We start from the raw sequence: 24,779 nt of genomic DNA on the forward strand, positions 1-24,779 counted from the left end.
CATTTCCTACTATTATTATAGCTCAGGGCACCCACCATAAGGCCATATACTAGGTTCCAAGGAAAAGAAATAAGAAAAAGGGCCTGATTTGCAATGTGTGGTCATGAAGAAGCAGAGGAAGCATAAAAAACAGAAGATTGTGAATCCTTTCTCAATAAGGAGGATAAACTAAGACTCTTGGCAATTCATACAATTTAAGAAGCAATAATTGACCAACAAATGAACGAGAACTAAATTGTAGACAAGGATTTTATGAACATCACCAGGATCATTGGCACGATATTGTTTCCATCAGGTGTGTGCGCACTTCAGCAGAGTCAAAATTTTTGGAACTCATATGAACCATTTTTCTGGTTCAACATCATCACAAAAACACGAAGTCGCAACATTTTCCCTCAAACTTGACAAGTTCAAACTCAGCATCGTAGAAAAGAAAAGATAACGAAAAAAAGAAGAATAAGAAAAAGGAGTTAAACACACGCACACCAAAAAAAAACACTAACCATCCAAGGAGTATTCATCTATCTTCCCTCTGTTTCCTTTTCTGGCTCTTCAATCACTTATTAGGAAAAAACAAAATGCAATTGCAATCGAACTAATCTTTCAGGATCACAAAAAACAAAGGAGATTGGAAAAGAAAACCTTAAGATACCATACCCACCGCGTTGTTTACGTTTCAGGCCCCCGCCTTTCTATTCTTCTAAAATAATGCAACTCCTCCTTCCTTCTTTCCAACCTCAATTTCATTTTCTTGGCCTTAAAAAAAGGCGCGAACCAGAAAGCCAAACTAAGTAATTAAATGAAAAAAAAAAAAGCATTCAACATTTGCAGGCAAAACCCTAACTAAATCAACCAATTAAAGCATACAAAACGGGATTTTAATATTTTATACAACACCACTCCAAGGAGCTTCTCTTCTGGTTCCTTTCGATTTCAATGTTTGTCCATCTTCCAACTTCAATTTTCCAATTGAAATAATTTCATGCAATATATTCATAAAAATCCACCTCCTGGTTTGTTTTATAAAAATTCCTCCTACCCCCTTTAAATCAGCTGAGCAAATGACATTTTATTACCTCTTTTGAGTTTTGATCTTATTAATACAGAACAGTCTCAAGCTTCCAAATGGTAGGGCAACTGAAAGTCTGAAACTGGAATCGATGGTACCTTTAATCTTGAAAATTTGGCATCACAAGATTTAGAACCTACCTTTGAATTAAAGTCACCATTATCACATCAAATTGAGGTTTTCCGGTGCACAATTTGGCACCGGCTGGATGTTTCAAGTATACTTGAGTACTTACGTTGCTATTCCCCTTAAATTTATAAAATCTGTGTTCCTTAAAAGTACTTGACTACTGATGAATTTAAGCTTCTATTATCAATGATGAATATACAGTAATTGTTAGTATTCTGAGATTACATGAGAAAGGAGTATCCTGTTATATACTAGTTTTTGAATGCAACGGTCTTATTGTTATTTCTTGCTGCTTGTTGCACTCCAACGTTCAATTCTAGCTTAGGGGAAGGTAGAAGCAGCCTTTTTCCCTTAGGAGAGAGTGTTGCTCCTTTTCCCTAATAGGCCTGTGATGATCAGAAGTTCTGAGGCCATATCCAACAGTCAAAGACTGTTGGTCTTTAACAGTTTTTGACTGTTGAACATTGTTGCCATGGTCTGGTGGTTTTGGTGTGTCTTCAACAGGTATTGGGGCTTCTTCAACAACTACTCTATTTCTACCTACAGTAACCTTTAAAAAGGAAGATTGTCTTTGAAAAATAATGCTATTTCGGTTGAGGAGTTCACTGCTGGAATGGCATAAACGCGTTTGATCAACTTATTTGCGGCTCTGTATTATATAATTTATTGCTTATTTAATGATTTATAGACTACTTCTAAAGAAGCTCAACCTACTTCCTTCAATTGATTAATATATGGATAGTTTCTTATTATGCTTCTCTTTAATATTGATTAAAATGTTCCAAATTCTATGTTTCATCCAATGTTATTATAGTCATTGCCAAACTCTTTCGGGAGCAACACAAAGCAAGTGGTGGATTATCCGTCCACCCTTTTGGTTCTCCGACTTCTTAAAACGATAATCTGCCAACTATAACACACAAGCTTTAAGCACAAAAACATATTGTAGAACCTGCACCCGGCGTCTTTAATGAACATTGCAATTAGAATGTTGGGACAGTGCAATAAGTAGGTTTATATAAATCCTTACCAACCTAAATTTGCAACTTTTTCCAAGAACAGGACCAGAAAGAATGAAAATTGTGGACAGAATAGCGGCTGAACCTGCCCTAATAAACTCTTCAGATAAATTTGTCAATCTGACAACGTTACAAAAATAGACATTAAAGATAGAAGAATAATAATATAGCTTAAGAGATCAGACAGAAATCTCAATACAAATAAAGCTTAAAATATCAAAAAGAAACCTCAATACATGTCAAGTTTAACTTACCACTAATTTTCCAATACCAAGCAAATTACCAAGATATCAGCAAGTATTAGTTGAAGGCGGTGAAGAATAATAGTCTTTGCTTATTGCCCAATGAACATCATTTGGTTTTGTATGGTTCACGGACAGGGTACCAGTCTATTAAAAACAGCAGAACACCATTATCTGGAGAAAAATCAAATCCATGCTAATGCATTTGATCACTTGATGTCTGCCTCCGAAAGTGTTTCAACTTCTCAAGAGAAGCATTAAAATGAAATTAAGAAGTTGCAAGATGGATACAGCATGCAGCATTACGAAATTGCAAGTTATGAAGATTGATGGTTATACAGCTAATGTTCAGTCATCCATGGTAAACAAGTTTCAAATTCTTGCTTTATGCCTGACGAAAAGATTTCTAAGATCTCATTTTGCATGAGCATTATATCCTTAAAAAGAAATACTAAATTATTGTCAACTGATAGATGAAATTACAATTTTACAAGTAAAGAGTAGTAACAAAGACGCCCCAGTTCTCCTTGTTATTTACATACAATTTCTTAAATCCACGATGATCATAGAATCTGGAAAATTGCATTTTTAGATAGAGATTAAAACTAGGAGTTTCCCTTGTAAACTCAGAATATACATTGGTAGCTAATGAGAACACAACATTTTCTGTTTTAGGAAAGAACATATTGCAGAGTTTGTACTGAAAATCTAAATTTTACTTCCTATTTTATTAAGAGCTAAAATTCCAAAATATAGCTGCATCGCAAAACTGGTCATAAAGAGAACTGATAGCAACCCTCCACGAAAAGACCAATTTCTTTTCATTAACTTTTTAGTCTTTAAACATAGATAACCAAACACTGGCTGCACATCTCAATCCGCCAAGTCCATGAGAAACATAATTAGGCAAGAAAGTTTGAACTTCTAGAGATTGTAAGCCAACCGATTAGATCAAAACATCGAGTAACAAAATCAATGAAAATAATCAATACCACAATCTCTCACAACATCATCCCATCCACTCCAGATAAGTTATTACATTAGAAGCCTGTTGCATATTGTGTTTCTGGCTTTACTTTCAAGTAGCCTGCAAAGAGAGTACACAATTTTTTTTAAAAAAGAAGATTCTCTGTATACATCCAATCTTCTCCCGAACACTCCCTGAATCCATCTTCTCCAAAATCACATGTTTCTCCTCCCTGAATCACGTATAGTTACCTAATAAACAGAATACAATACATCCTCTCCTAAACTTTTTGCTTTTCTTTCTAAACAATGCATTGCTACCTCCATAGCCCACAATTATCTTTAGTGATTATGAATCTTTGCAGTCATCCTTCTACAGGATACACCGTCCTTCTACAGATTACACTTTCTATCGAACCGAAGAATTAATGAATGATGAATCTAAATTAGAACCTTGATACTGACTATTCAACTCAAGAATGCATACTAGAGTCTAACCTGGCCTCCTTGCAGACTTCTCCTTGCCAGTTCCACCACTGCAATCAAAATTCAAATTGTACTACAAGAAGTAATTGTTTGCTGCGACTAAATGTTGTACAAGCATGCACCTTCGGGCATTTTTCTTCTTTTACCCCACGAGAATTTTCAGGCATTGAAGTAACGTGTAAACTCACTAAAATTTACTTAATTTACCGCAGTCAAAGTTCAAGATTAGTATATGGCTAATACTGTAACCATCAAGCAGACAAAAAACTTGTTCTGTCACAGGTTTTATTTACTCAGTTTAGGACCTGTACAGCACACCAATTAATATTGATAAACTCTCCTGCAGAATCAGTTGTTTATCCACCCAACATAATAATAGCTAGAGCCTTTGCGCACCAGGACCCAAATCCTGGACAAGGTTAACAAAACAGGTAAGCAATTGATAAGATCTCTTTGGTCCTCATCCCAAATTCTTCTGTACTAAACCCTAACTTCTGAAATTTACTCATCTGTCTGTTTCCACCATATTTATTGCTGCCTCCATCTCAGCTAAATTACAATCCCACAGCAAGTTGATTGACATAGTCTTTGAAGCTTCAATTATAGTGGAGCATTGTTCTGAGGAGCATGATAAACAGTGAAAATCTTTTAACACAATGACCTTCAATAAACAATTAAATTTAAACATGTCTTACCAAGAAATTCAAAGAGGCCATCTCTTCTGACTCAATATGCTAGCCTACCCTACCTGAAGCTTATAAGACACTTTCGGTCCCAACCCAGCTGCTACCAGTGTCTTTCAATATACCTCTTGATTTCATTATCTCCCTCACCTCAGTTACCCCATCCCATTTTCCAGCAGCTGCCAAGGTATTAGATAGTGCAACATATGCACCAGACCGACCTTCAGCATTTAGCTTAAAAAGTTCATTAGCAGCTACACTTGCCATCTCTACATTGCCATGCAGATTACATGCACTAAGCAAAGCTGCCCAAACATCAGAACTGGCCTTCTCAGGCATTCCCATGACAAATTCCCATGCTAGGTTTAAACTTCCTGCACGTCCCAACAGGTCAACCATGCATGCGTAATGCTCCATCCCTGGTTTCAGTGAGTACTCTCTCTCCATGCTCTCAAAAATCTCACGGCCTTTAGAAACTAAGCCAGCATGTCCACAAGCTGAGAGAGCACCAAGGAAAGTAACATAATTAGGCTCAATACAACAATCTTGCATTTTATGAAAAAGCTGAAGTGCTTCATCGGGTCTTCCATTCTTCCCATATCCATCAATCATGGACGACCACGAAAACACATTTTTCTCTGGCATCTGTTCAAAAGCTCTTCTAGCATCCTCAATTCTTCCACATTTTGAATACATATCAATAAGAGCACTTCCTGTTTTTACATTTGTGAAAAACTCACTCTTCAAAAGCTGACCCTGGACTTGCTGGCCAATCTCAAATCCTGCCAATACAGAACAAGCCCCGATGACGCTTGCAAAAGTTGACAAATTTGGCCTGAACCCATATCGTTGCATCTCAACATAAACCTCAAGAGCTTTCTCGGCTGTTTGAACTGATTTACTATAACCTTCGATCATCGCATTGAAAACCACCACATCTTTTTCTACCGTCCTCTCGAATATCTCTTCAGCATCTTCTACAGAACCTCGGTTCATATACCCTGAAATCATAGAAGTCGAACATATCACGTTCTTTTCCATCATCATATCAAAAACTTTCCTTGCATAGCCAACCCTTCCGCTCTTAACATACGAGTCAACAAGTGCCGTATAAAGAACATCATCAGGCTCAACTTCAGATTTCAATATTTGACCATGAACTACACTCCCTAAATTACAACTCAAAGTCACATTGTCACCACTAGTTGAAGCCTTTAAAATCATCGAATATGTGAATCCATCAGGCCTTTGACCCTCGAGAACTAACCTACGTACTAAATTCATCGAGTCTTGAACTAACCCTAGTTTTAAATACCCACCAATTAAGTAATTATAAGCGGAAAGAGTTCGTTGAGGCAATTCATCAAACATTTGGCGTGCATATTTCAAACAGCCGCATTTCAAATAAAGAATGAGAAGTTTAATGGAGACATTGGTATTGGGTATAAAACCAGTTTTTACAATATGGGCATGAATCTTCTGGCCGTGAAAAGGAGTGTTTGAGTTAATGTGGTCTTGAAGAGCTGAAGATAGAGCGGCGGCAGTAGAGCGGAAGAGGTATTCTTCATTTGGAGGTAAGATTGGATTTGAATGAGCATGAGAGGTGTAGGTTTTAGTGGATGAGAGCATACAAGGTGTTACATAGCAAAATTTTGCATTTTTCATTTTCCTATTTAACTAACTCTTGCTTTCTTCAGTTTCAGGTGGCGGCCTCCCATCACTTTATTTATCCCTCCCCAACAAAGACTGTTACAATTGGTGTGCAGCGCGTCGTTTGATGCCTTGAAATTTACCAATTCTGAAAATGAGTTAAAAGTTCATCGGTTATTACTCATCTAATGGAAATAGATAACCGCATAGTATATATAAACTGCGCCTGTTGGTATATATGGTGATGATTTTGATGTGATTATGATAAATCGTTGTATTAAATTATAAATAAATAAAAGTATTTTCACCTTAAAACACTAAAACTGTAAAAATACTTGTCAAGTGTAAAGTGTAAAGTGTGTATGTCGAGCGAGTGCAAAAGTTCCCATAATAAGGGTATACAATTTCTTGTTAAAGGAGGCAACCAAATTGCAAAAACATTCTCGAACAATGTGAATTGACTTAGGAATACGATCCACCTGACAAATATAGTGGAGTAGGATATAACAAGTTGCTAAGAGCATCCTCATGCGTTCTTTTTCTCATTGAGAGAGGAATATGAACTTCTTTTCTTTTTTCCATAGATAAAAAAAGAGAATTACATAAAGAAAGAAAGAGAAAACAGATTTGGCCACATTATGAGCCAAACCATTAAAAATTCTAGGCTGACACTGTAAAGGATAAAACTAATAGAGGAGCTATCTAAGGAAATATTAACAGCAGTACTAGGACATGGAACTGAGTTTTCTGCACACTGGATGACTCCTTTTGTATCTCCTTCGAAGATCACCTTCTGCCAATCTATATCACGCTCCTAAAGGACTGCATTTCTAAGAGCAAAGATGGTATGACCTTCAGCCATATGGATTTGCCGAGTTATTCTACTAAATGTTGAACAAAGATGAAGATAGAAAGCAGAGAGTGAAGAAATATTAAGATAAGTTCAATATTTATTTATAAAATAACGTTGCAATTTGAATCTATCTAAGAATTTATCATGCACCAATTTTTCACGAAGATGCTGCATTTGGTGATCAGGGAAAGAAATTCTCTCTCATTGCTGACTTAATCATACCTGGTTGATGGTTGAGCCATATCATCAGACCAGGCTGATATCAGGAATTAGGGGCTAAGTAGGCTTTGACACTCTTTGCCTTTGCTTTTGACGACACCATGCATCCATATCATTTGCTTTTGAGTTCTATGTTTTGTCTACTCTTGACTTAGAAGAGATTTGGTTGGAATTTAGCGGTATATATATATATATATATATATATATATATATATATATAAAATGCATACCTCTCGTTTGTTCGAAACTCTGCAACACAAGAAACAACAAACATTCAATTTCCTGAAAATGGCAAGGTTTAGAGCTTCTCTATGCCTGATTTTTCTTTCACTTTCATGGTCTTTAACTAGTCCAGACAGAGCGGGGAAGAACCTTCTTGGGTCAATTAAAGCAGCGGTGGAAAGTGCGATAGGAGCTGTTAATTTTGGACTGGTTAATTTCTCTGCGGCTAGAGGGCTTGCAGCTGAAAGCATAAGTAAAGACAGCTCTGAGTCCAAACACTTGAGCCCTTCTGAAGGAACTGAACTTGACAAGGATCAATATGAAATCAGTAACTTCTCTTGGAATTAATAGAAGATATTCGTTCCGAGCCTTGTCATACTCCATATGTGAAGATTTAACATTCTCTGGACATGTCTTGGGTTTGATCTTAAAGAAACAGGTGGAGGATAAATATTTATGATGTTTATTGTGTGTGCACTATGTTATTTATGCTAATGCTATATTACAATATTGAAAGATATGGTCACATGGTAGCTAGAAAAGACATGAAAACCACTATGGAAGAAGCAACTATTACCTGAGAAAGTGTCATAAAGATTGTACTTTTAATAAAAGGTAAAATTGAATTTTTTCTTAAAAATTTATACAATCGATGAAATAAAATGCAAGTATTGCTGAATTTTTTTGTCTATATTAGTTATAATTGGTAAAAAAGAATAATTTATTATTTTATTAATAAATCTTTCATCTTAAATTAACTCAAAATATCTATAATACCATATCAATTACCGAGAAAGAATGGCCACCATCTACCATCTTAATTACCTACGGAAAACTAAAAACACAAAAACTAAGATTATCCTATCTAGTTTGGCAGGAGTTCAAGTAGTAATTGCCTCCTAAACTTGCAAGTCAGTCTAATTAACTCCAAATTAAAAATTATGACCAAATTATCCAACATATTTGATAATTTTAGCGATTCAGCCCTTACTCTGACCATAGCAATATGTGTGTAAAATACGCATTTATTAATTTTAAAAAATTAAATAAGTAATTTTATAAAAGTAAAAAAAATTAAAATAAATCAATATTTTTCTAATTTGTTTCTTTTCTTCTCCAAAACTCTTTAAAATTTCAAACATCATAGAGATCAATGAACACTTTTATCGCTATTGCGCAAAAGTATCGCCGTCGTATCGCAGAAGCACAATAGTGGTCCCCTTGCCATACCCATCTTTGCCATCTTATGCAACAACCATCGCTATCTCCCCTTAACCCCATACCCATATGTGCCCATCAACTTTTCTTTTTGTGATGAATTTGTGATCTAATTTTGTGATGAATTTTTTTAGTTTATCATGATTTGTTATTTAATTCATTCTGTTAAGACTTTCAATTGAAAACACTTTTCATGAAATTGCATAAAAAAGGAATTTTCATTAAAAAATGAAAAGGAAAATGAAAAAAAAATAAATTTTATATTTTATATTTTTCTTAATTCAGGTCACTTTGGCATTGATGTGTGTGAGATGCACTTGCTTAAAATTGGAGTAAACTGGATATTTTATGAAATATATGGGTTAATGGGGCCGTGATTTAATTTAGGACTAACTGGACCTAGCTTATAAGTTAGGGGGGCTAAATTGATACTTAACCCTTTTGGCAGGTCAACTGTCTCTAAAGCCAATTTGTTATACAACTGAGTAATTGGTAAATTCATGGTGCTCCAATGCACATGTGTGTTTAGCTTGAATAACTGTTTTCAGAGAGCTAACAAGGGGTTTCCTGCATTATCTCCCCTGCTAATTTCAAAGTTTTATTTTATATAAAAGAATATGCTTTTAAAATATCTATGTATGAATTATATGAAAAAAATGTGTAAGATTGTAAATTATCTATTGAATGTATGTACATGAGAAAGCTTTGGGAGGATCAGCTTATCAGTACTTTGCTGGTTCTGAAGATAAAAAGTGTTTTGGGGTGAGTTACAATTCTGTAAGAGGTACTGTGTGGATCCCCACCTGCAACGATAATCTTTAATAATAAAGCAAATGACGCATGAGAAACCTTTTTTTAATATTGTGGGCAATCATAAAACAGTGTCTATTTTGATTCTACATCCTTCACGCACCTTCTGTTTGTTCTTTTAATTGGTTACTATTAACCAAGTTAATCATTGATTAACGCAATGATTATGCATTTGCAAGTTGAGCTTAAGAGGTTGCATCAATCTCTTCACTTCTCATTTCTTAATTTCTTTTTATGCCTAGTGGACCAAATGGCCTCTCCTTTCATAATTTCTTTCACATAATTCCTTCTTCTTTTCCATTTCAGGTCTAATAAGGAGTAACTTTTATATATTTATAAATGGAAAATATTAAAAGTACAGCAAATAAAATTAAGACTTACAGAATGTATGATAATTAAGACAAATAAATAAAAATTAATTAATAATTTAGAGGCTGAAACAAAAATATTTAAAAAATTGAGGGCTCATATAAGTAAAATTTAATTACAAAATATTTTCTCAACTCAGTCTCTCTGCTCCTCATCTTAAGTATATAATATTGAATTATTAGTAGATGAGTGATAGAGATAATCAAAACTTGAAACTTCTTTTATCATCAAACTACTAACTAAGTCATTTATGATTAACATTGATTACACACTTATATTTAAAGAAATCTCACAAAGTAATAATTATTTATCTTATTTCAAAATAATTAAAAAAGGAACGTCAGTATCAATTGCTTAAAATAAAATTATGAAACACAATTGTGCATGGCAATTAAAGTATCTTTCTTGGCGTGCAGACGCAAATAATATTCGACCCCTTAGACGCCCACATCTTAATCATCACTATCTTTTTGTTTGGTTGCTTAGAAAAGTATGGGAATAAGAGCTAGAATCCTGCAGAAACGAAGGAAATTCTGCAAGGAAAATAAGAAGTATATAAGAAATCACACATGCAAAATTCGTACGAGTTCTTTTCTTTTTAATTTTCTTATAAATTCTTATAACTTAAGAAAAGGCAAAAAAAAAAAAAAAAGAATTAGCGGTAGTGATTCTCAGTAATCATGATTATACTAGTCTTTTTCTACTGTAAAATATTTTTAAATTCATAAATAATTTAGATTAGAGCTGAATTCATTATTACAAATATTAATTTCAAGACTAAATAAAACAAGCTCTAGACACTCTCAATGAAATGTTTTTAAAATATAATTTTTCAAAACTCAAATTAAAATTTTATACTGTTCAACAAAGATCAAATCTAATTGTCATTCTTTCTCATAAAAACAAAAACCCAATTGTCTTCTACAAAAATCCTTAAGAAAGTTATGCAAATTTCCAGGGAACCGTAGTCATAATCTTTTGTCCATGTCAAGAATATAATAATATTATTTTTCTCTACTTTATTATTATTATTATCTCTCAGTGTCTTGTCAAAAAATTAGTTTAAAAGCGAATTCATTGGACTGTGCAGGTCTAAAGAGCATCAGAGTTGTGAATTATAGTTGATATAGTTAAAGGGCTTTTGATCATAAAAAAAAGTACTATGTGTTATTGCAATCATCCATGCTTAAATAATTTCATTATCCATTCATGGCCTTGTGTTAAAAAAATAATAATAATTTCATTATCATATTCTCTTCGACTTTGATTCTTTTTAACAGTAGACCTAATTATACAAAAAGTTACTAAATTTTAAGCAATTTCCTAACTTGTTAAATTCCTTCGAAGTTTTTAGGTTTAAAATAAATTATGCCATTTATTTTAAATATAAGAAATTGGTGAAATTAAATTAAAAAATTCTACTTTTATGACACCAAATCGCCTACTCTTGATATTAATTTTATTATAAACACTTATAATTCATAAAATTTGAATTAATTTTTTAAAAAATTCACATATATATAATTTAAGTTAACTAACAACAAATAATATATATATTGTATAATAATTATTAAATAAAAATATAACTGATAATATATCAAACGAGGAAAATCTGTTAATTTTATTAATTAATTTATTAAATATATTTATATGAATAAATATTAAATTAAAAATAAGAATTATCATATAATTAGAAAAGTAATTTATTAATAAATTTTTAAAATTATAAAACTAATATCCAATTAAGAATCAACATAGTAATAAATATTTCAAAAAATATAAAAATTACGTGTCTGAATATATGTACAATAGATTTAAAGAAAATCAACAATAACTATAAGCTGATTCATGGAATGATAGCCGCGACGCCACCGAATGCACCACTTCATTCACAGAGATGTTCTTTTCTTTGGTCAAATGCATCTTCTTCTTCCGTCATTTCATTTTAGACTTTAGAGTTCCAAAACCAAAAATTACATATCCCCTTTACATGATTGGATCGAACATTTGTTGATATTATGTATAAACATCACGTGTGCTCATTTATTACAAAGTCAAAATACCTCAAACTTATTGTAAATCTATCATAATTACATTCTGCTGCAATTTTATACCATTATGTTTTTTAATTTTTAGATGGGGCGGTTTTTTAGCAATATAAAAAATAGGAGTCAGGAGCTCAACAGAAGATTCTGTTAGACAATAAATCCAACTCACCCAAGGCAAAACCATGCCTCTAAAATGCAGTATAGAGCTGCAAAGAAGACCCATAGCCAATAGGCCAGCCCACAAGAGAAAGAGAAAGAGACCATCCCCTTACCTAAAATTTAATGTAAAGTCTATGCTCAATGATCAGTTATGTCAGCAATTCAGTGTCCGGTAGGAGTAGTAGCAATGGCAGTTCCGTGACAATAACACACTATAAATTCTTCTCTAGTTGGTGAAACTACGAGGGCACAACCAATTGTTTTCAACCGTTAGATTACAAGGATCCCCAACTAGAAAGTAGTTACTTTGGCAGTGGCAATTCTGTAATATAGTTAGCTATCGTGTCTACTTTGGTCCTTGACATCACCTTTTGGTTCCACGAAGTAGTTGGCAATGAATGAATCTCTCAACTATACTGTAGTAGTAGTAATATATAATAAGCTACGCAGCAAACTGGTAGTCCAAGCAACCAAGAAATCCTAAAAAAGAAAAATATTTAACTTTTTTCTATCTGTTCTCTTTGTGTAAGATTTATAACACATCTTTCTTTGGGTTAGATGAGCATTTAAAGGAAAGTTCGGCTTTTTATTTAAGCAGAGCAATAAATACCAGACTTTCAGTGTGCTTTCTGGGTTCTTCTAAACAGGTTTCACATATTGCATGTGTCATGTAAATGGTATCAAGATAGTTTCAGTCTTTGCGTTCTCTATAAGAGAAAGAAAGGAAGAGAAAGAAATTTGAGTCAAGTGATCACTTTTCTTACTAATACCCATTTGAGATTTGTCAAAAAAAAAAAAAATGAGGCCTAAGATTTATCTTTTTGGTGACTCAATTACTGAAGAGTCCTTTGATGAAGGTGGCTGGGGGGCTGCTCTTGCTAACCATTTTGCTCGCACGGTATTAAGTTATTTTTTTCTTCCTTGATTTTGACACAAACATGAATCTTTACTTCTTTAGTTACTCTTCCTGTTTCATTTTTCAGGTAGATGTGATGTTGAGAGGGTATAGTGGGTACAATACAAGATGGGCTTTGAAGGTGGCAGAAAGGGTGTTTCCGGCAGTTGAAGGAGTCGGAGGAGATGGTGGTTGTGAACTGCCATTAGCTGTAACTGTGTTTTTTGGTGCTAACGATGCTTGCCTGCCTGATAGATGCTCTGGTTTCCAACACGTGCCTTTACAAGAATACGAGCAAAACCTTCACGCCATTTTTACATTCTTCAAGGTATATACCTCTTTGTATCCTTATCTACACGTGTGAACATACAAATTGGTTTGTTTAAGATTCAGATTCATACACCATAAATATGATATCCTTACCATATGGCCCCTTCACAAGTTGCACCTGAATCTCTGTACTGACTAGATCAATCATTCTTCTTACACACGCATATATTCTAATTCTATTAGTGAGCTAGTGGCTTTCAGTCCGAGTTGCTGGTCCAGTTATTGCCCATTCCTCTTGGAAATCATATGATGCATATATAGTTAATTCCGATATATAATTGGGATTCATAATGTTGCATTGCGCAGCACTTCAGTAATCCTGAGCCAGAGCCTATTTCTTAATTGTCAATCGTAGAATTTTACATTAGTTCTGTGGTTTGATCAAGATAGTACATTGGGTTGACAAAAGTTTAATCTAGGTGATTGATAGATGAATAATGGGGTATGATTAGGTTTAAAGTAAAGAGAGAAGTGACGCCAAACAAAACGTGTGGTGGTTGAGGCCCAGTTGTCGTTGTTAATGTTGGCCATTTTTGCTGTTATTATTGCTTATATAAGTATATTGTGAAAAAACAAAAGAAGAAAAAAAGCTAATGTCTTTCTCAATGAGTTGTCCTTTTGCATAACGCAGCCATTTCTATAGAACTCATCATTTCACGTCTAGCTAATTGATGATTGATATTAAGTTTAGTTGATGGTCCAAGATTCGAGCGTGTGAGCGTGTCACAATCCTTGTATATATATATATATATATGGGACCCTATTTGGTATTCCATCATGACCACTGATGGAGTGCGTTTATTTTGCTGGTTTTGTTGTTGTTTTCTAGGGTTGTTAATATTGTGGGAATTCTTTTAAAACTTTTAGTTAAAAGGGTTAATTATGGTCCATGCACAAACATGATACTTTTATTATAATCTTACAGTTCACATCTAGTAGTTCGGAGCTATCTCCCACGAGCTATACCATTTGATTATAGGTTCTTTGAGATTGGAACTTTACACCTTTTTGTTTCTGTCTCAGACGCGCTGGCCAAATACCATTGTTCTGCTCATCACTCCTCCTCCCATTGATGAAGCTGCACGCCTCCTGTATGGTTTCATTATATGCACCCTTTGTTTGCTAATAAGTTCTTGGGGTTAATTGTTTGGATGGTCATTATATTTTTGTTTGTTTTCATAGTATTCAAATTTCAATTATTGTATCACTCATAGATGAATTTAGACGAATTATAACTATGTGACAACCATTTGATATTCAATTCATTTTAAATCACACCTCACTAATTCTAGTCATTTCTCACTCGGAATTTTACCTTTTAACTATAATTCTAGAAATTGTATTTACCCCTATGCATGAAATGTAATTTTTAGAGTTGGGATTAGAAATAAAATTTTGGATAGGAAATGCTAGAATTAGTAGGATTCATGATATAAAATGAGTTAAAATTAAGTAGCTGCAATGTAGAATAAATTGTTTGAGAGTGATACTATAATCTATATTTAGGTACCAAAATGACACAAATAAAAGTTTGGTACCAAAAAAGAAATAAAATGGAAAGCTTGGTCACCATCATGGAAGTAACCCCTAAGTTCTTGTATGTTCCATGTTGTCTGGTGTTCCTTAATACCAAACAAATTGTTGAAGCATCTAGCATTTGCCAATTGGCAATAGAATGTAAATTTGGTGAAAAGAAATTGTTGAAAATATGCAGGTATCCTTATGTTGAGAATCTCATGGGTCTGCCTGAGAGGACTAACGAAGCTGCCGGTGCTTATGCAAAGGCATGCGTTGCTGCTGCAGAAAAATGTGGATGCCCAGTGATAGATATATGGACTAAGATGCAGCAGTTTCCTGACTGGAAAAAGGCTTACCTAAGGTATTTTGGAAGTTATCATGCTTGTTTGAACAACATAAGTTTTCAAAGAATGTTTTCATGAACAGTCTTTAGATTTTATTAAAAGTATGAATGTTGCTATTTTCAAGATTTCTACATTATAGGATTATATGTTTCATAGTTAGTAATTGGAAATCGCATTCTTACATGATTTCAAATTGCCGATGTCAGTTTAGGATCCATAGCATTAAAGAAACATTATGGACTGAGGTATTCAATTATATTGCTCTTTATTAATATCTAGATCAGCAAAAATATTTACTATATTTTCATATTTCTAAGTCCATTAATTCTTGCCTAATACTTTTTCCTGATAATCATCTCCTACTTGGAAATGCAGAGATGGTTTGCATCTAACACAAAGCGGGAACAAGGTTGTGTTCAACGAAGTGATTGAGAAGCTGAAGGAACATGGCTTGAGTCCAGAGACGATGCCGGTTGATCTACCACTTATATCGGATATTGACCCTAATGATCCGCTTAAGGTGTTTGAGAACTAAAAACACTTTGCATAATGCAATATCATCGATAGGGTCTTCTTCTATTGTATAACAGGGTTAGCATATGGCAGTAGATCTATGTTATGAGCAGCTAAGGGATTGATCTTGGTTAACTGTTGAATTAGCTTTAGCTGTTCAAAAGAATAATTTGGTAAAGTTAAGACATACTCAGTCACCCTCTCTTTTAGTGCATCCGGCTTAGGTGCTGAGGTGTTGATAAATTAAGGGTATTAGCCTGTGAAATAACAATATTTTTTTTGTTAATTAGTAATGATGTGATAGGAGATAAGAAATCAAGAAGCAGATGGCCTCTCAATCCAGGTTGATACATGTTATAATAGTTGAGGACTTGTCTGAACCTTAAAAATCAAATTGCATATCAAATTTGGGGCAAAATTAATAGAACAAGCTCAAAGGTATTTTGGGAGGCAGAAGCTCATGGTCATATGTGTTCCTAGTTGAATACAAAATTGTACGTATTATTACTATCAACCAAAAGGCATGTTGGTTTTGGCTCATCGAATGTCAAATGGCAATTAGGCCAAAAAATTTACCTGTCGTTTTCGGCAAAGAAACAGAAAGCAAAAACGACGACTAAAAACCGCAAAAAGGGACAATGATCATGTTGCAATTTCTTTCTTTCTTTTTTTTTTGTCTTGTTAAGAGTTTGTTCAAGTTCTGCACATTTCATTTTCATCTCATCGTGAAGCTTTTATTTTCAAGGCATCTCTGCTATGATCAAAACCACGATCTATGGATAACTTATATAGTTAATCATATTTGCCAAATGACACTTTGAAGTTGTCATTTTAGATTTATTTTTTAAATGGAACTTGTGATTTAATTTCAATAATGCAAACGACATTAATTAACATACGCCTTACTCAATTTTGAGATTAATTAACTATGTGACTATTGCTACTCATATGAGCTTGGTTTTGTTCTTTCTTAGTATTCGCAATCTCTCATTATATTTAAAGTACTTGTTTGAGTATTTAGGATTTTGTTGCACTGGTCCAATACAACTAATCGGTGACGGTGACTCGTATAAATTTATTATTTGATAGGCCTAATAATAAGAAGGTTTGGATTCAAAATCATATCGATCAAAATCGAATCGGAATCCGTCATTATCTAAAATCATTTTTAAATCAATACAGAGCTGTAAAGACTAATTCCAAGTTAATTATCTTTTAATCAGAATCACAATCAACGGTTTCAATTTCAGCTATAAAAAGAATAATAAATCTTTTTTTCTTCAAAAAATATTACCATTGGAATATGAATGCAAAAATAATTAAATGACCGCAGCATAATGACCGATGCAATGGCTTTTTTCTCCTTTTTTATAATTAAATATTTAGTTTATAAAAAAAAGTTACCAATTTGCCCTTTATAACAGTCACTAACAATTTATAAGGATATTCTTGATAATTTTTATTTTTTTGATTGTCTATAAATAATATTGTGGTTTAATTTTTTTTCACACAATAAATTCTCATTCTCTCTCTCTCTCTCTCTCTCCAAAGTCCATATACATTATAATAGCCACTCTCTTTCTAGAATTAGTATATAAATCCAAATTATTTATTATTTATAAAAAGTTTCGACACAATTTTTTTAATATTATCTCATTAGTTTTATTAATATTCTTTTCTATAATTTAATTTCTACATTATCACTCAAAGTTTTCTCATTCAAACTTTTTGAACAAACTAATTATTAATATTTTGGAGATAATTATCCAACTCAAGAAACTGAAACTAAAATTTGAAAGAATTGATGGATAATAAAGAAGAAAGAACAAAATTAAACAAGAGTAAGAAAAAGGATGAGGAGAAAAAAATCTGATACAAACCATACTAGCACTACAAATCCTACTGCAACAAAAAATTTTGACGATGCAAATCCTTCTAGCTCAAGGAATCCTAATCCAATAAGGATTTCAGATTCAATTGGGAATCCTAATCCAACAAGGAGTCTTAATGGTATTAGGAGTTCAAGTAACGAAAGGAATCCTAATTCAACTAGAAGTCTTAATCCGATTCAAATTACAATTCAATGAGCATATCCGAGATATTTCAGCTAAGGACACATTAAGGCTTGAAGAACTGGATTTAAATTCAAAGCTCATTAATCTAATTCAGTTTATCGAGCTTGAATGAATCTAATTGAGCTTAAAAAGACTAAATAAGCTGAATTAAAGTATATGAAGACTTTAGACCTAACTTGGTCTATGTTATGAGGTCCATTTATATGAATTATGTAAATTAAGATTTTAAGGCTTATAGGTGGACATGCATGTGTTTTACCTTAATTAGGACTTTGTTTAAGTTATCTTTATTAGTTATGGAGATTATCTTTATCCTAAATGAGATGTAAATCCTTATTGGTTAAGATTTAGGGTATTCTAAGACATATAAAGCTAATACAAATTTGATGTAATCAAGTTGAATTTGAATAATAATTGGTTATTAAATCTTAAAAGCTGTTTTGCTTTTGTCTTTGTGTTCTTGTATAGAATGCATATGCTTAGAAATATTCAAGCAGATTGATCATCTTCTTATGGAGTGTTTTGAAATTGGAATTAAGGAACAAGTTTTGTAAATTCTAATTCTTAATCATCTTTCTAAGGAATCCGTATTCTAATATTTCTTAGGGATTGAAACAAATTAGTTTTTGGAGTTTTTATATTAATGTATTGAGTTGAAGTTTATTCATAAAGGTTGCATATCAAAATCCAATCTTAATAAGAAGTATATCAAGTGCAATTGGAAAAGAAAAATTTAAAGTTAGATAGTTTGTAGGAAATGATTTTTGCAATTTTTAGGTAAAATATAATTTTAAAATTGGAGGTAATTATGAGACATTTAGAGCCATTTGGAGAAAAACTATCCTAGTCAAATTGGAATTAAAAGGACATAAATACAAATTTTTTAGTACACATTCTTTCTGAATTATTTAAATATTTAAAGGAAATAAATAAAATAGAATTAACAAAAATGATTGGTATGAAAATCTGTCTTTTAGTTTTGATAGAATAAAATAAGATTTATTAATTATTGTCAAAATACTTTAAATTCTGGTGCAAGCCATGCGCCTAGAAATACATTAAAAACATTTTTTTATCAATTTATACAAATAAAAAAAAGAATTGCATAGAATATTTATAAATTTAAGTGAGCATTTTTTAATTTGTTCGTGATATTTTGATTGATAATTGGCAATATTTTATATTATCATATATGGGTATAACATGTCATTTGATGGATAATTGATTAGGGTGTAACCTAAATAAATAAATTAAACTCAATTGAAAGTAAAATTAATATAAAATAAAACTCAATAATAAGTACCTTCAGCATTTATCAAATATCCAATGCAATTGCAATTACATCTAAATATTTTGATAAATATCATATTGCCATCACTTACTTTTATATATATATATATATATATATATACTATTAGAACTAGAACTAGATAATCTTATATGACAAGAAATTGTGAACTGACAATTTCTGAACTAGAACTACCAATTCACAAATCATCGACAGACCTGTTATTTTGTACTAAATATTTAAAGTTGTTCTCATTTGGTACTAAATATTTAGAATTGTTGTTGTTTGAATTTTAAATGACCAGTATGGATATAACTTATATTTTAAAAGAAATTATGTATCCATACAATATACATAAAATATAAAAATAAGTAAAATTTTAATGCAAATGGTAGTGAATAGTACTATATATTATTTTAGTTTTATAAATTTTACATTGTTGTTTTTGGTATATGTAAAATGATAAGATTTATTTTTGTTTAAAAACATATAAAATGAAAAAAAAACTTTACTTGCAACATATTTATTTATTAAAAAAATAATACCATACAATATAAATATGAGGTAAAAAGTTTAATAAATGGCTATTTTTTCCTTCAAAAATTTATAAATATTTAACCTTATGATTATAAACGACATTATATTGCTCAATTAAAATTATTGCACGTATCTGGCTCACTGAATAAAAATTAAGAAAAGAAAAGTATTTATTTGAAAAAAAATAAATAAGAAGAGCTAGAAAGATTGAAATTCATCGTTGGATGCTGAGTATTGTAAAATGTGAATTGATATCAGGCAGTATTTTGGTGGTCAAAGGCTTTCACACCTTGAAATGGGTCTCAAGTTTGACACCCGTCTTCTCTGCATTTCTGAAAACAATTGTAATAGTTGAAAAACGATATTATATTATATACGAAATTACAGAAGTCTTGTCTCAAGAACCGAAAATTTAGTGGAACATATCTTATGAAAGAAATATTATCATCGTCAGTTGACTAAAAGATCCTAAAAGGAACTAATTGTATCAACAACTGATTTATTAATAATTAGTTCAATAATTATTTGATTAAACCGATTCAAACCGTTCAACCAAACACTTACTTAAAAGTTGGTGCCGTCAGGACCCTCAACAATCTGAAAGGACTGCAACACTTGCTCAAAAACTATTCTAAATCACCCTTAACACATTACACATTGGTATATATACTAGGTAACAACTAAGTACACACTTTGACTAGTAAAGGAAAAGATAGAATATGCTGTCTATCCAAACAAAAAAGACAGAATATTATGAAGCTGGCTGAGATATACAAGAAGAAAATGGGCATGGCAACTGGTGAAGTGCATGCATTATTTAGGTTGCCGAAAGCTCCATTCACCGCGTCGAGTACATCTCCAAAGAAAAGACAAAATGAGTTCTTGAAATCAGATTTCCTATATATCGGATTCCAACAATATAGGAAATCTGATTCCAATAAAAGCTCACAAAAATCGCATAATAATATATAATTTTTTAAGGCAGTGCTGCTGTTGGTTGAGAGTGATGTTCAGGATCAGGCCCTCCAGGTGTGATTCTTGAAGTCCCCGCATCGGTCACTCCCTTCTTTATAACATGCCTCATTTTAGACAAATCATATCCTAATTGTTGCAAAAGAACCTTGCTATTAATCCTCTTATGCAAACTCCTGACACCACGAAAACTCAATGCATGCGAATTAATCACATTCGCTGATAAAATCATAAAGATCAACAACGAAACGCTCAGAATGGTACTTGACTTAGCCATGTATTAAGTAATTATAGAAGAAGACTAATTTGCTTAGTTGTGTAGCTACACCATATATGGTTAGTCCAGTGTGTTACAGAGTAATAGAGGGCATGAATTTATAATGCAAATGTTGTGAGAAATATCTGAAATTTCAAAGTATATATTAAACAATAATGGTCATGGTGTCTATGAGAGGACAAATCCATCGTGTACTATTGTCTTTTCTCTACGCCATGGGGAGAAGCTTTCAGCTTTATTAACAGGCAATTCCATTACATTGAAATACACGAAATATATATATGTCCCCACTCGAGCACATATGTATATAGATTCAGGCATGGCTATCTAATTTATCTATCATCATACCAACTATAACTTGTCTGTCTACTCATCAATACTGTTCTTTATTTCCAAAGTTTTGGACAGTTCTTACTCATAAATTAGTGGTGGAAGTGGTTCTTAATCATTTATTAGCAACAGGGCCAAACAATCAAGATATGTGCAAGAAGATATGGAACCCAAATCTTTCTTTTCTTTCATTTGACATGGTTAATTTATTAAGGCACAAGTGAATCGCCATAGAGAAATGCAATTGCTGCTTTTCATATTGCATAATGTCTCTTTCCACATGGTTTACTAATAAAAAACAGCCTCCATTGATTCCTTATTTGGTAATCAAAAATTGATGTTTGTTGTTTTATGTCCTTTTGCTTTGGTAATTTAGGGTTATTTTAATGTTTTGGCTCCTGCACAATGCTAGGGATATCTTTAAAAATATTAAAAGTGATTTGTACAGGACATAGTACAGGAAAGACAAACATTTAAAGTTGGATAAAGGTGTAGATTAATAAATTAATTAAGAGGAGGATGGGAGCTTTTGTTTATAAGTTTCTTTTTTCAGTTAAAGATTGCAAACTTTTAAGCTACAAGACAGTCAACGATTATCACCTTTTGATTTTGAGAAATGGTCCTATAATTCATGCCAAAAGTCAGATACTGTTGATCCCACTTATTCTTATTGTTAACAGCCATTATTACAATGAATGTCAAAGGAAATTTTCTACTTGATGAATTGAAAAAGGGAGGAGATTGTGAGTAGGATATCAACTATTAATCTCCTATGCTAGGACGGACCAACTTGTTGTTTCAGTGTAAGGTATAAAATGCAGAACAGTGATATATATTTATTAATTTTAAAAATTAAATTATCAATATACATACGTATAACTATTTTATTTATTATAATATATATACATCTAATGTAAACATTATTTCTTTTGACAGAATTTTGGCAAAGGACTTCCAAGAAATAGTGAGAGGAAGAGGGGCTGATTATTTGCTTCTCTAGCTTTTTCATTTGATGATTGTATTTTGGGGATAATTTTGCAGTTGTTTGTTCTGAGAAGTTAATTCAAGTCATTTTATTTCACTTATTTCAGCCGATTGTTGAATAGCTGAATAAAATGCTGATGCCTATTGGATTTTTTAACCAAAATTGTATCCGAAGTTTTTCCTTCTCAAAATTAATGTGTTATGCATCATCGTGACCTTAAGATGATTGTTTTAATACTTGTTTTTTACTTTGTACTTGGCACGTTACTATAACAAACAAATTAAATTCATATCTTCAATTAACTCTAGGAATAGTTAAGGATTAAGGTTTTTCTTTTTTCTTTTTTCTTTTCTTTTTTTTTATAAAAGAATTGGTTCTGGTCAAGACGGAGCCGAGGGATAAAATTCTAAAATTTAAAATTTTGCATGGAGGGCCAAAATCCAAAATTGCATCTTACATAAGAACCTTTGGTAAGAATAATAAATAAATAAGAATTGAGATTTTGATTTATGAATATGGTAGCTCCTTATGCGTATTCAACTTTTGGCTTATTCACAGTTAATGATTCAAATTCTCGAACCCACTATCCTATTCACAAATTAAACGACAAAATCTTAAATCCCAAAAGTTTATCATTCGTTCTCACCCTGCCAGTCTTCTTCTTCTTCTTTCCCCTTCATTTTCTTCCTTATTCGTTTTTTATAGTTTTGGTCTAAAACTCATTTTTCCCTCATCTGATTCTGGATCAATTACAGAGAGATTAAGACATTAAAGATTATCCTTTGGTACTTTTTAAAAACATTCTTTTTCAAAGGAAAATAACTATTAATATTCAAATATGTAATCTCTTACTTTATGAGATAAAATATTTAATTTTTGAATTATTAGACTAAAAATTAGCTTTAAAAACGGTGCTGAGATGAAATATTTTTTAAATAAATTCAGTCTACTATATTATCTATAAATAAAACTAATTGTATAATAATATGTAATATTATCTACTATTTGTTTGTATTGGTTGATTTTTAATGATAGGTGGTTAATGATAATAAAAAAAATCGACCAATGCAAATGCAACACTTCATGTATAATATCACATGTTAACGTTCAATTCAATTTATCTACGAAGAATATAGTAGATTAAATCTATATAAGAAAAAATATTGGTATTCTCATTGTTACAATAAAATTAAGTAAATAATTCTATCTTTTTAAATACGATCTAGAATTTTTTTCTCATTTTAATCGATAATAAAGTATATTCATTAAAAGCAGCATTGCAATATATTCATAGCTATTCTTTTACCTATGAAATATTTATAACCAGATAGATTAAGAACTAATTGTTTATCGATCAAAATAATACAAGCATAAATAAGAAAAATCAGCTATTAAGAGACCTACACTGATTATAAATTGGGTTAACGTTAACACTCTTAGGACAAACTCTTTGCAGTTGGTCATGCAAAAATTTGCTAGTAGCTTGAGCCCTTTGACTATCAAGATCCATATCTATTCAAACTTTATAGTACTCCCATTATTTCGATGGTTTACATTTTTGTAAAATATTTTAGGCACCTCCTTTCTTAAATCCTAGAATAACGAATGATAAATAGAAATCTCGATTAAAGTTGTAATACCCGGAATTTTTATATATTTAATAATGAGTATTTATTTATTTAATTTATTTTATTTTATTTTTATTCTTATTTTTATTTGGTTTAATTTGAAATGATTTAATGGAAATTTTAATATTAGTCAATTAAATGAATTATTTTTCTATACCCAATTAGTTGAAATTTTAAGAATTAATTAAGTAAATTATTTGAAGGGTAGAATATATTTTTGGTTATTCTAATTTTTCCCCAATGTATATGTATATGTATAAATAAAATTATATATTGAAAAAATTATGATAGAAATTGTGAGGGATATTTATAAAAGAATTTTGGGGAAAATTATTATAATTGATTAGTAGTATTAAATTTTAAGTTGGAAATTTATTATTTAAATTAATTTTGTGTTAGGACTAAATTGGAGAATTATTTTTGGATAAGGATTAAAAGTATAATTTCATTAATATGGGGTTTAATAGAAATTTCTGAGTTTGGTATTTTTGTAAATAAATATGTCAGTCAGGGGTATTTTTGTAATTGTGTATTTTCCATAATTCTAATTTGGCCCAAATTAATTATTTAGGGGCTTAATTGAAAGGCTAAAAAAACGTTTAGGGGTTAAATTGAAATTCTGCAGGATGAGATTGTAAGTAATTAAGAAAGTTGAGGGACCCAATTGTAATAAGAAAACGTTCAGGGGTCAAATGTCGATATTGAAAGGAAATGAATCGGGGAAGAAGAGAGGAAGAGAGAGAGAGAGAGAGAGCGGGCGGGACCGGTGGCGCTTGGCTCCGGCTGGCCAGCAGCGGCAAGCGGAATCGCGCGGCGTGTGGCGGCCACGGGCGTCGTTTTGGCGGCCTTTCCGGGCGATCTTGGTGGCGATCGGCTCATCTCGAAGAGAGCTTCTTTTTGGCGGTGGCGGCGTCAGTTTTGGTGGCCGGAAACGGAAGATCCGGT

General features: G+C 32.0%; 2 protein-coding genes across 4 annotated transcripts; one reads left to right on the forward strand and one right to left on the reverse strand.

Annotated features, from left to right (window-relative positions):
- Positions 1-3,257: 3,257 nt before the first annotated feature.
- LOC8259203 (pentatricopeptide repeat-containing protein At1g28690, mitochondrial) lies at positions 3,258-8,083 on the reverse strand. Of its 3 annotated transcripts, none has more exons than XR_001535446.3 (3): positions 7,547-8,082; positions 4,607-6,392; positions 3,258-4,529 (listed from the first exon to the last, which is right to left on the reverse strand). XR_001535446.3 is itself a non-coding variant. In XM_015721383.3 (2 exons), exon 2 carries the CDS (start codon positions 6,257-6,259, stop codon positions 4,667-4,669), a length of 1,593 nt encoding a protein of 530 aa, XP_015576869.2. In that variant the 5' UTR covers positions 6,260-6,392; positions 7,547-8,083; the 3' UTR covers positions 3,258-4,666. The 3 variants fall into 3 exon arrangements, 1 of the variants encoding a protein (XP_015576869.2); XR_007216112.1 differs by lacking the exon at positions 7,547-8,082 and adding an exon at positions 7,320-7,533; XM_015721383.3 differs by having other exon boundaries at positions 3,258-6,392; positions 7,547-8,083.
- A 4,515-nt stretch (positions 8,084-12,598) lies between these two features.
- On the forward strand, positions 12,599-16,104 carry LOC8259201 (GDSL esterase/lipase At5g45920). Its single transcript, XM_002522495.4, has 5 exons — positions 12,599-13,040; positions 13,126-13,365; positions 14,391-14,458; positions 15,082-15,246; positions 15,605-16,104. Exons 1-5 carry the CDS (start codon positions 12,942-12,944, stop codon positions 15,762-15,764), a joined length of 732 nt encoding a protein of 243 aa, XP_002522541.1. The 5' UTR covers positions 12,599-12,941; the 3' UTR covers positions 15,765-16,104.
- The last annotated feature ends 8,675 nt before the right edge of the window (positions 16,105-24,779 follow it).

Source organism: Ricinus communis, chromosome 5 (assembly GCF_019578655.1).
Source record: "Ricinus communis isolate WT05 ecotype wild-type chromosome 5, ASM1957865v1, whole genome shotgun sequence".
NCBI lineage: Eukaryota > Viridiplantae > Streptophyta > Magnoliopsida > Malpighiales > Euphorbiaceae > Ricinus > Ricinus communis.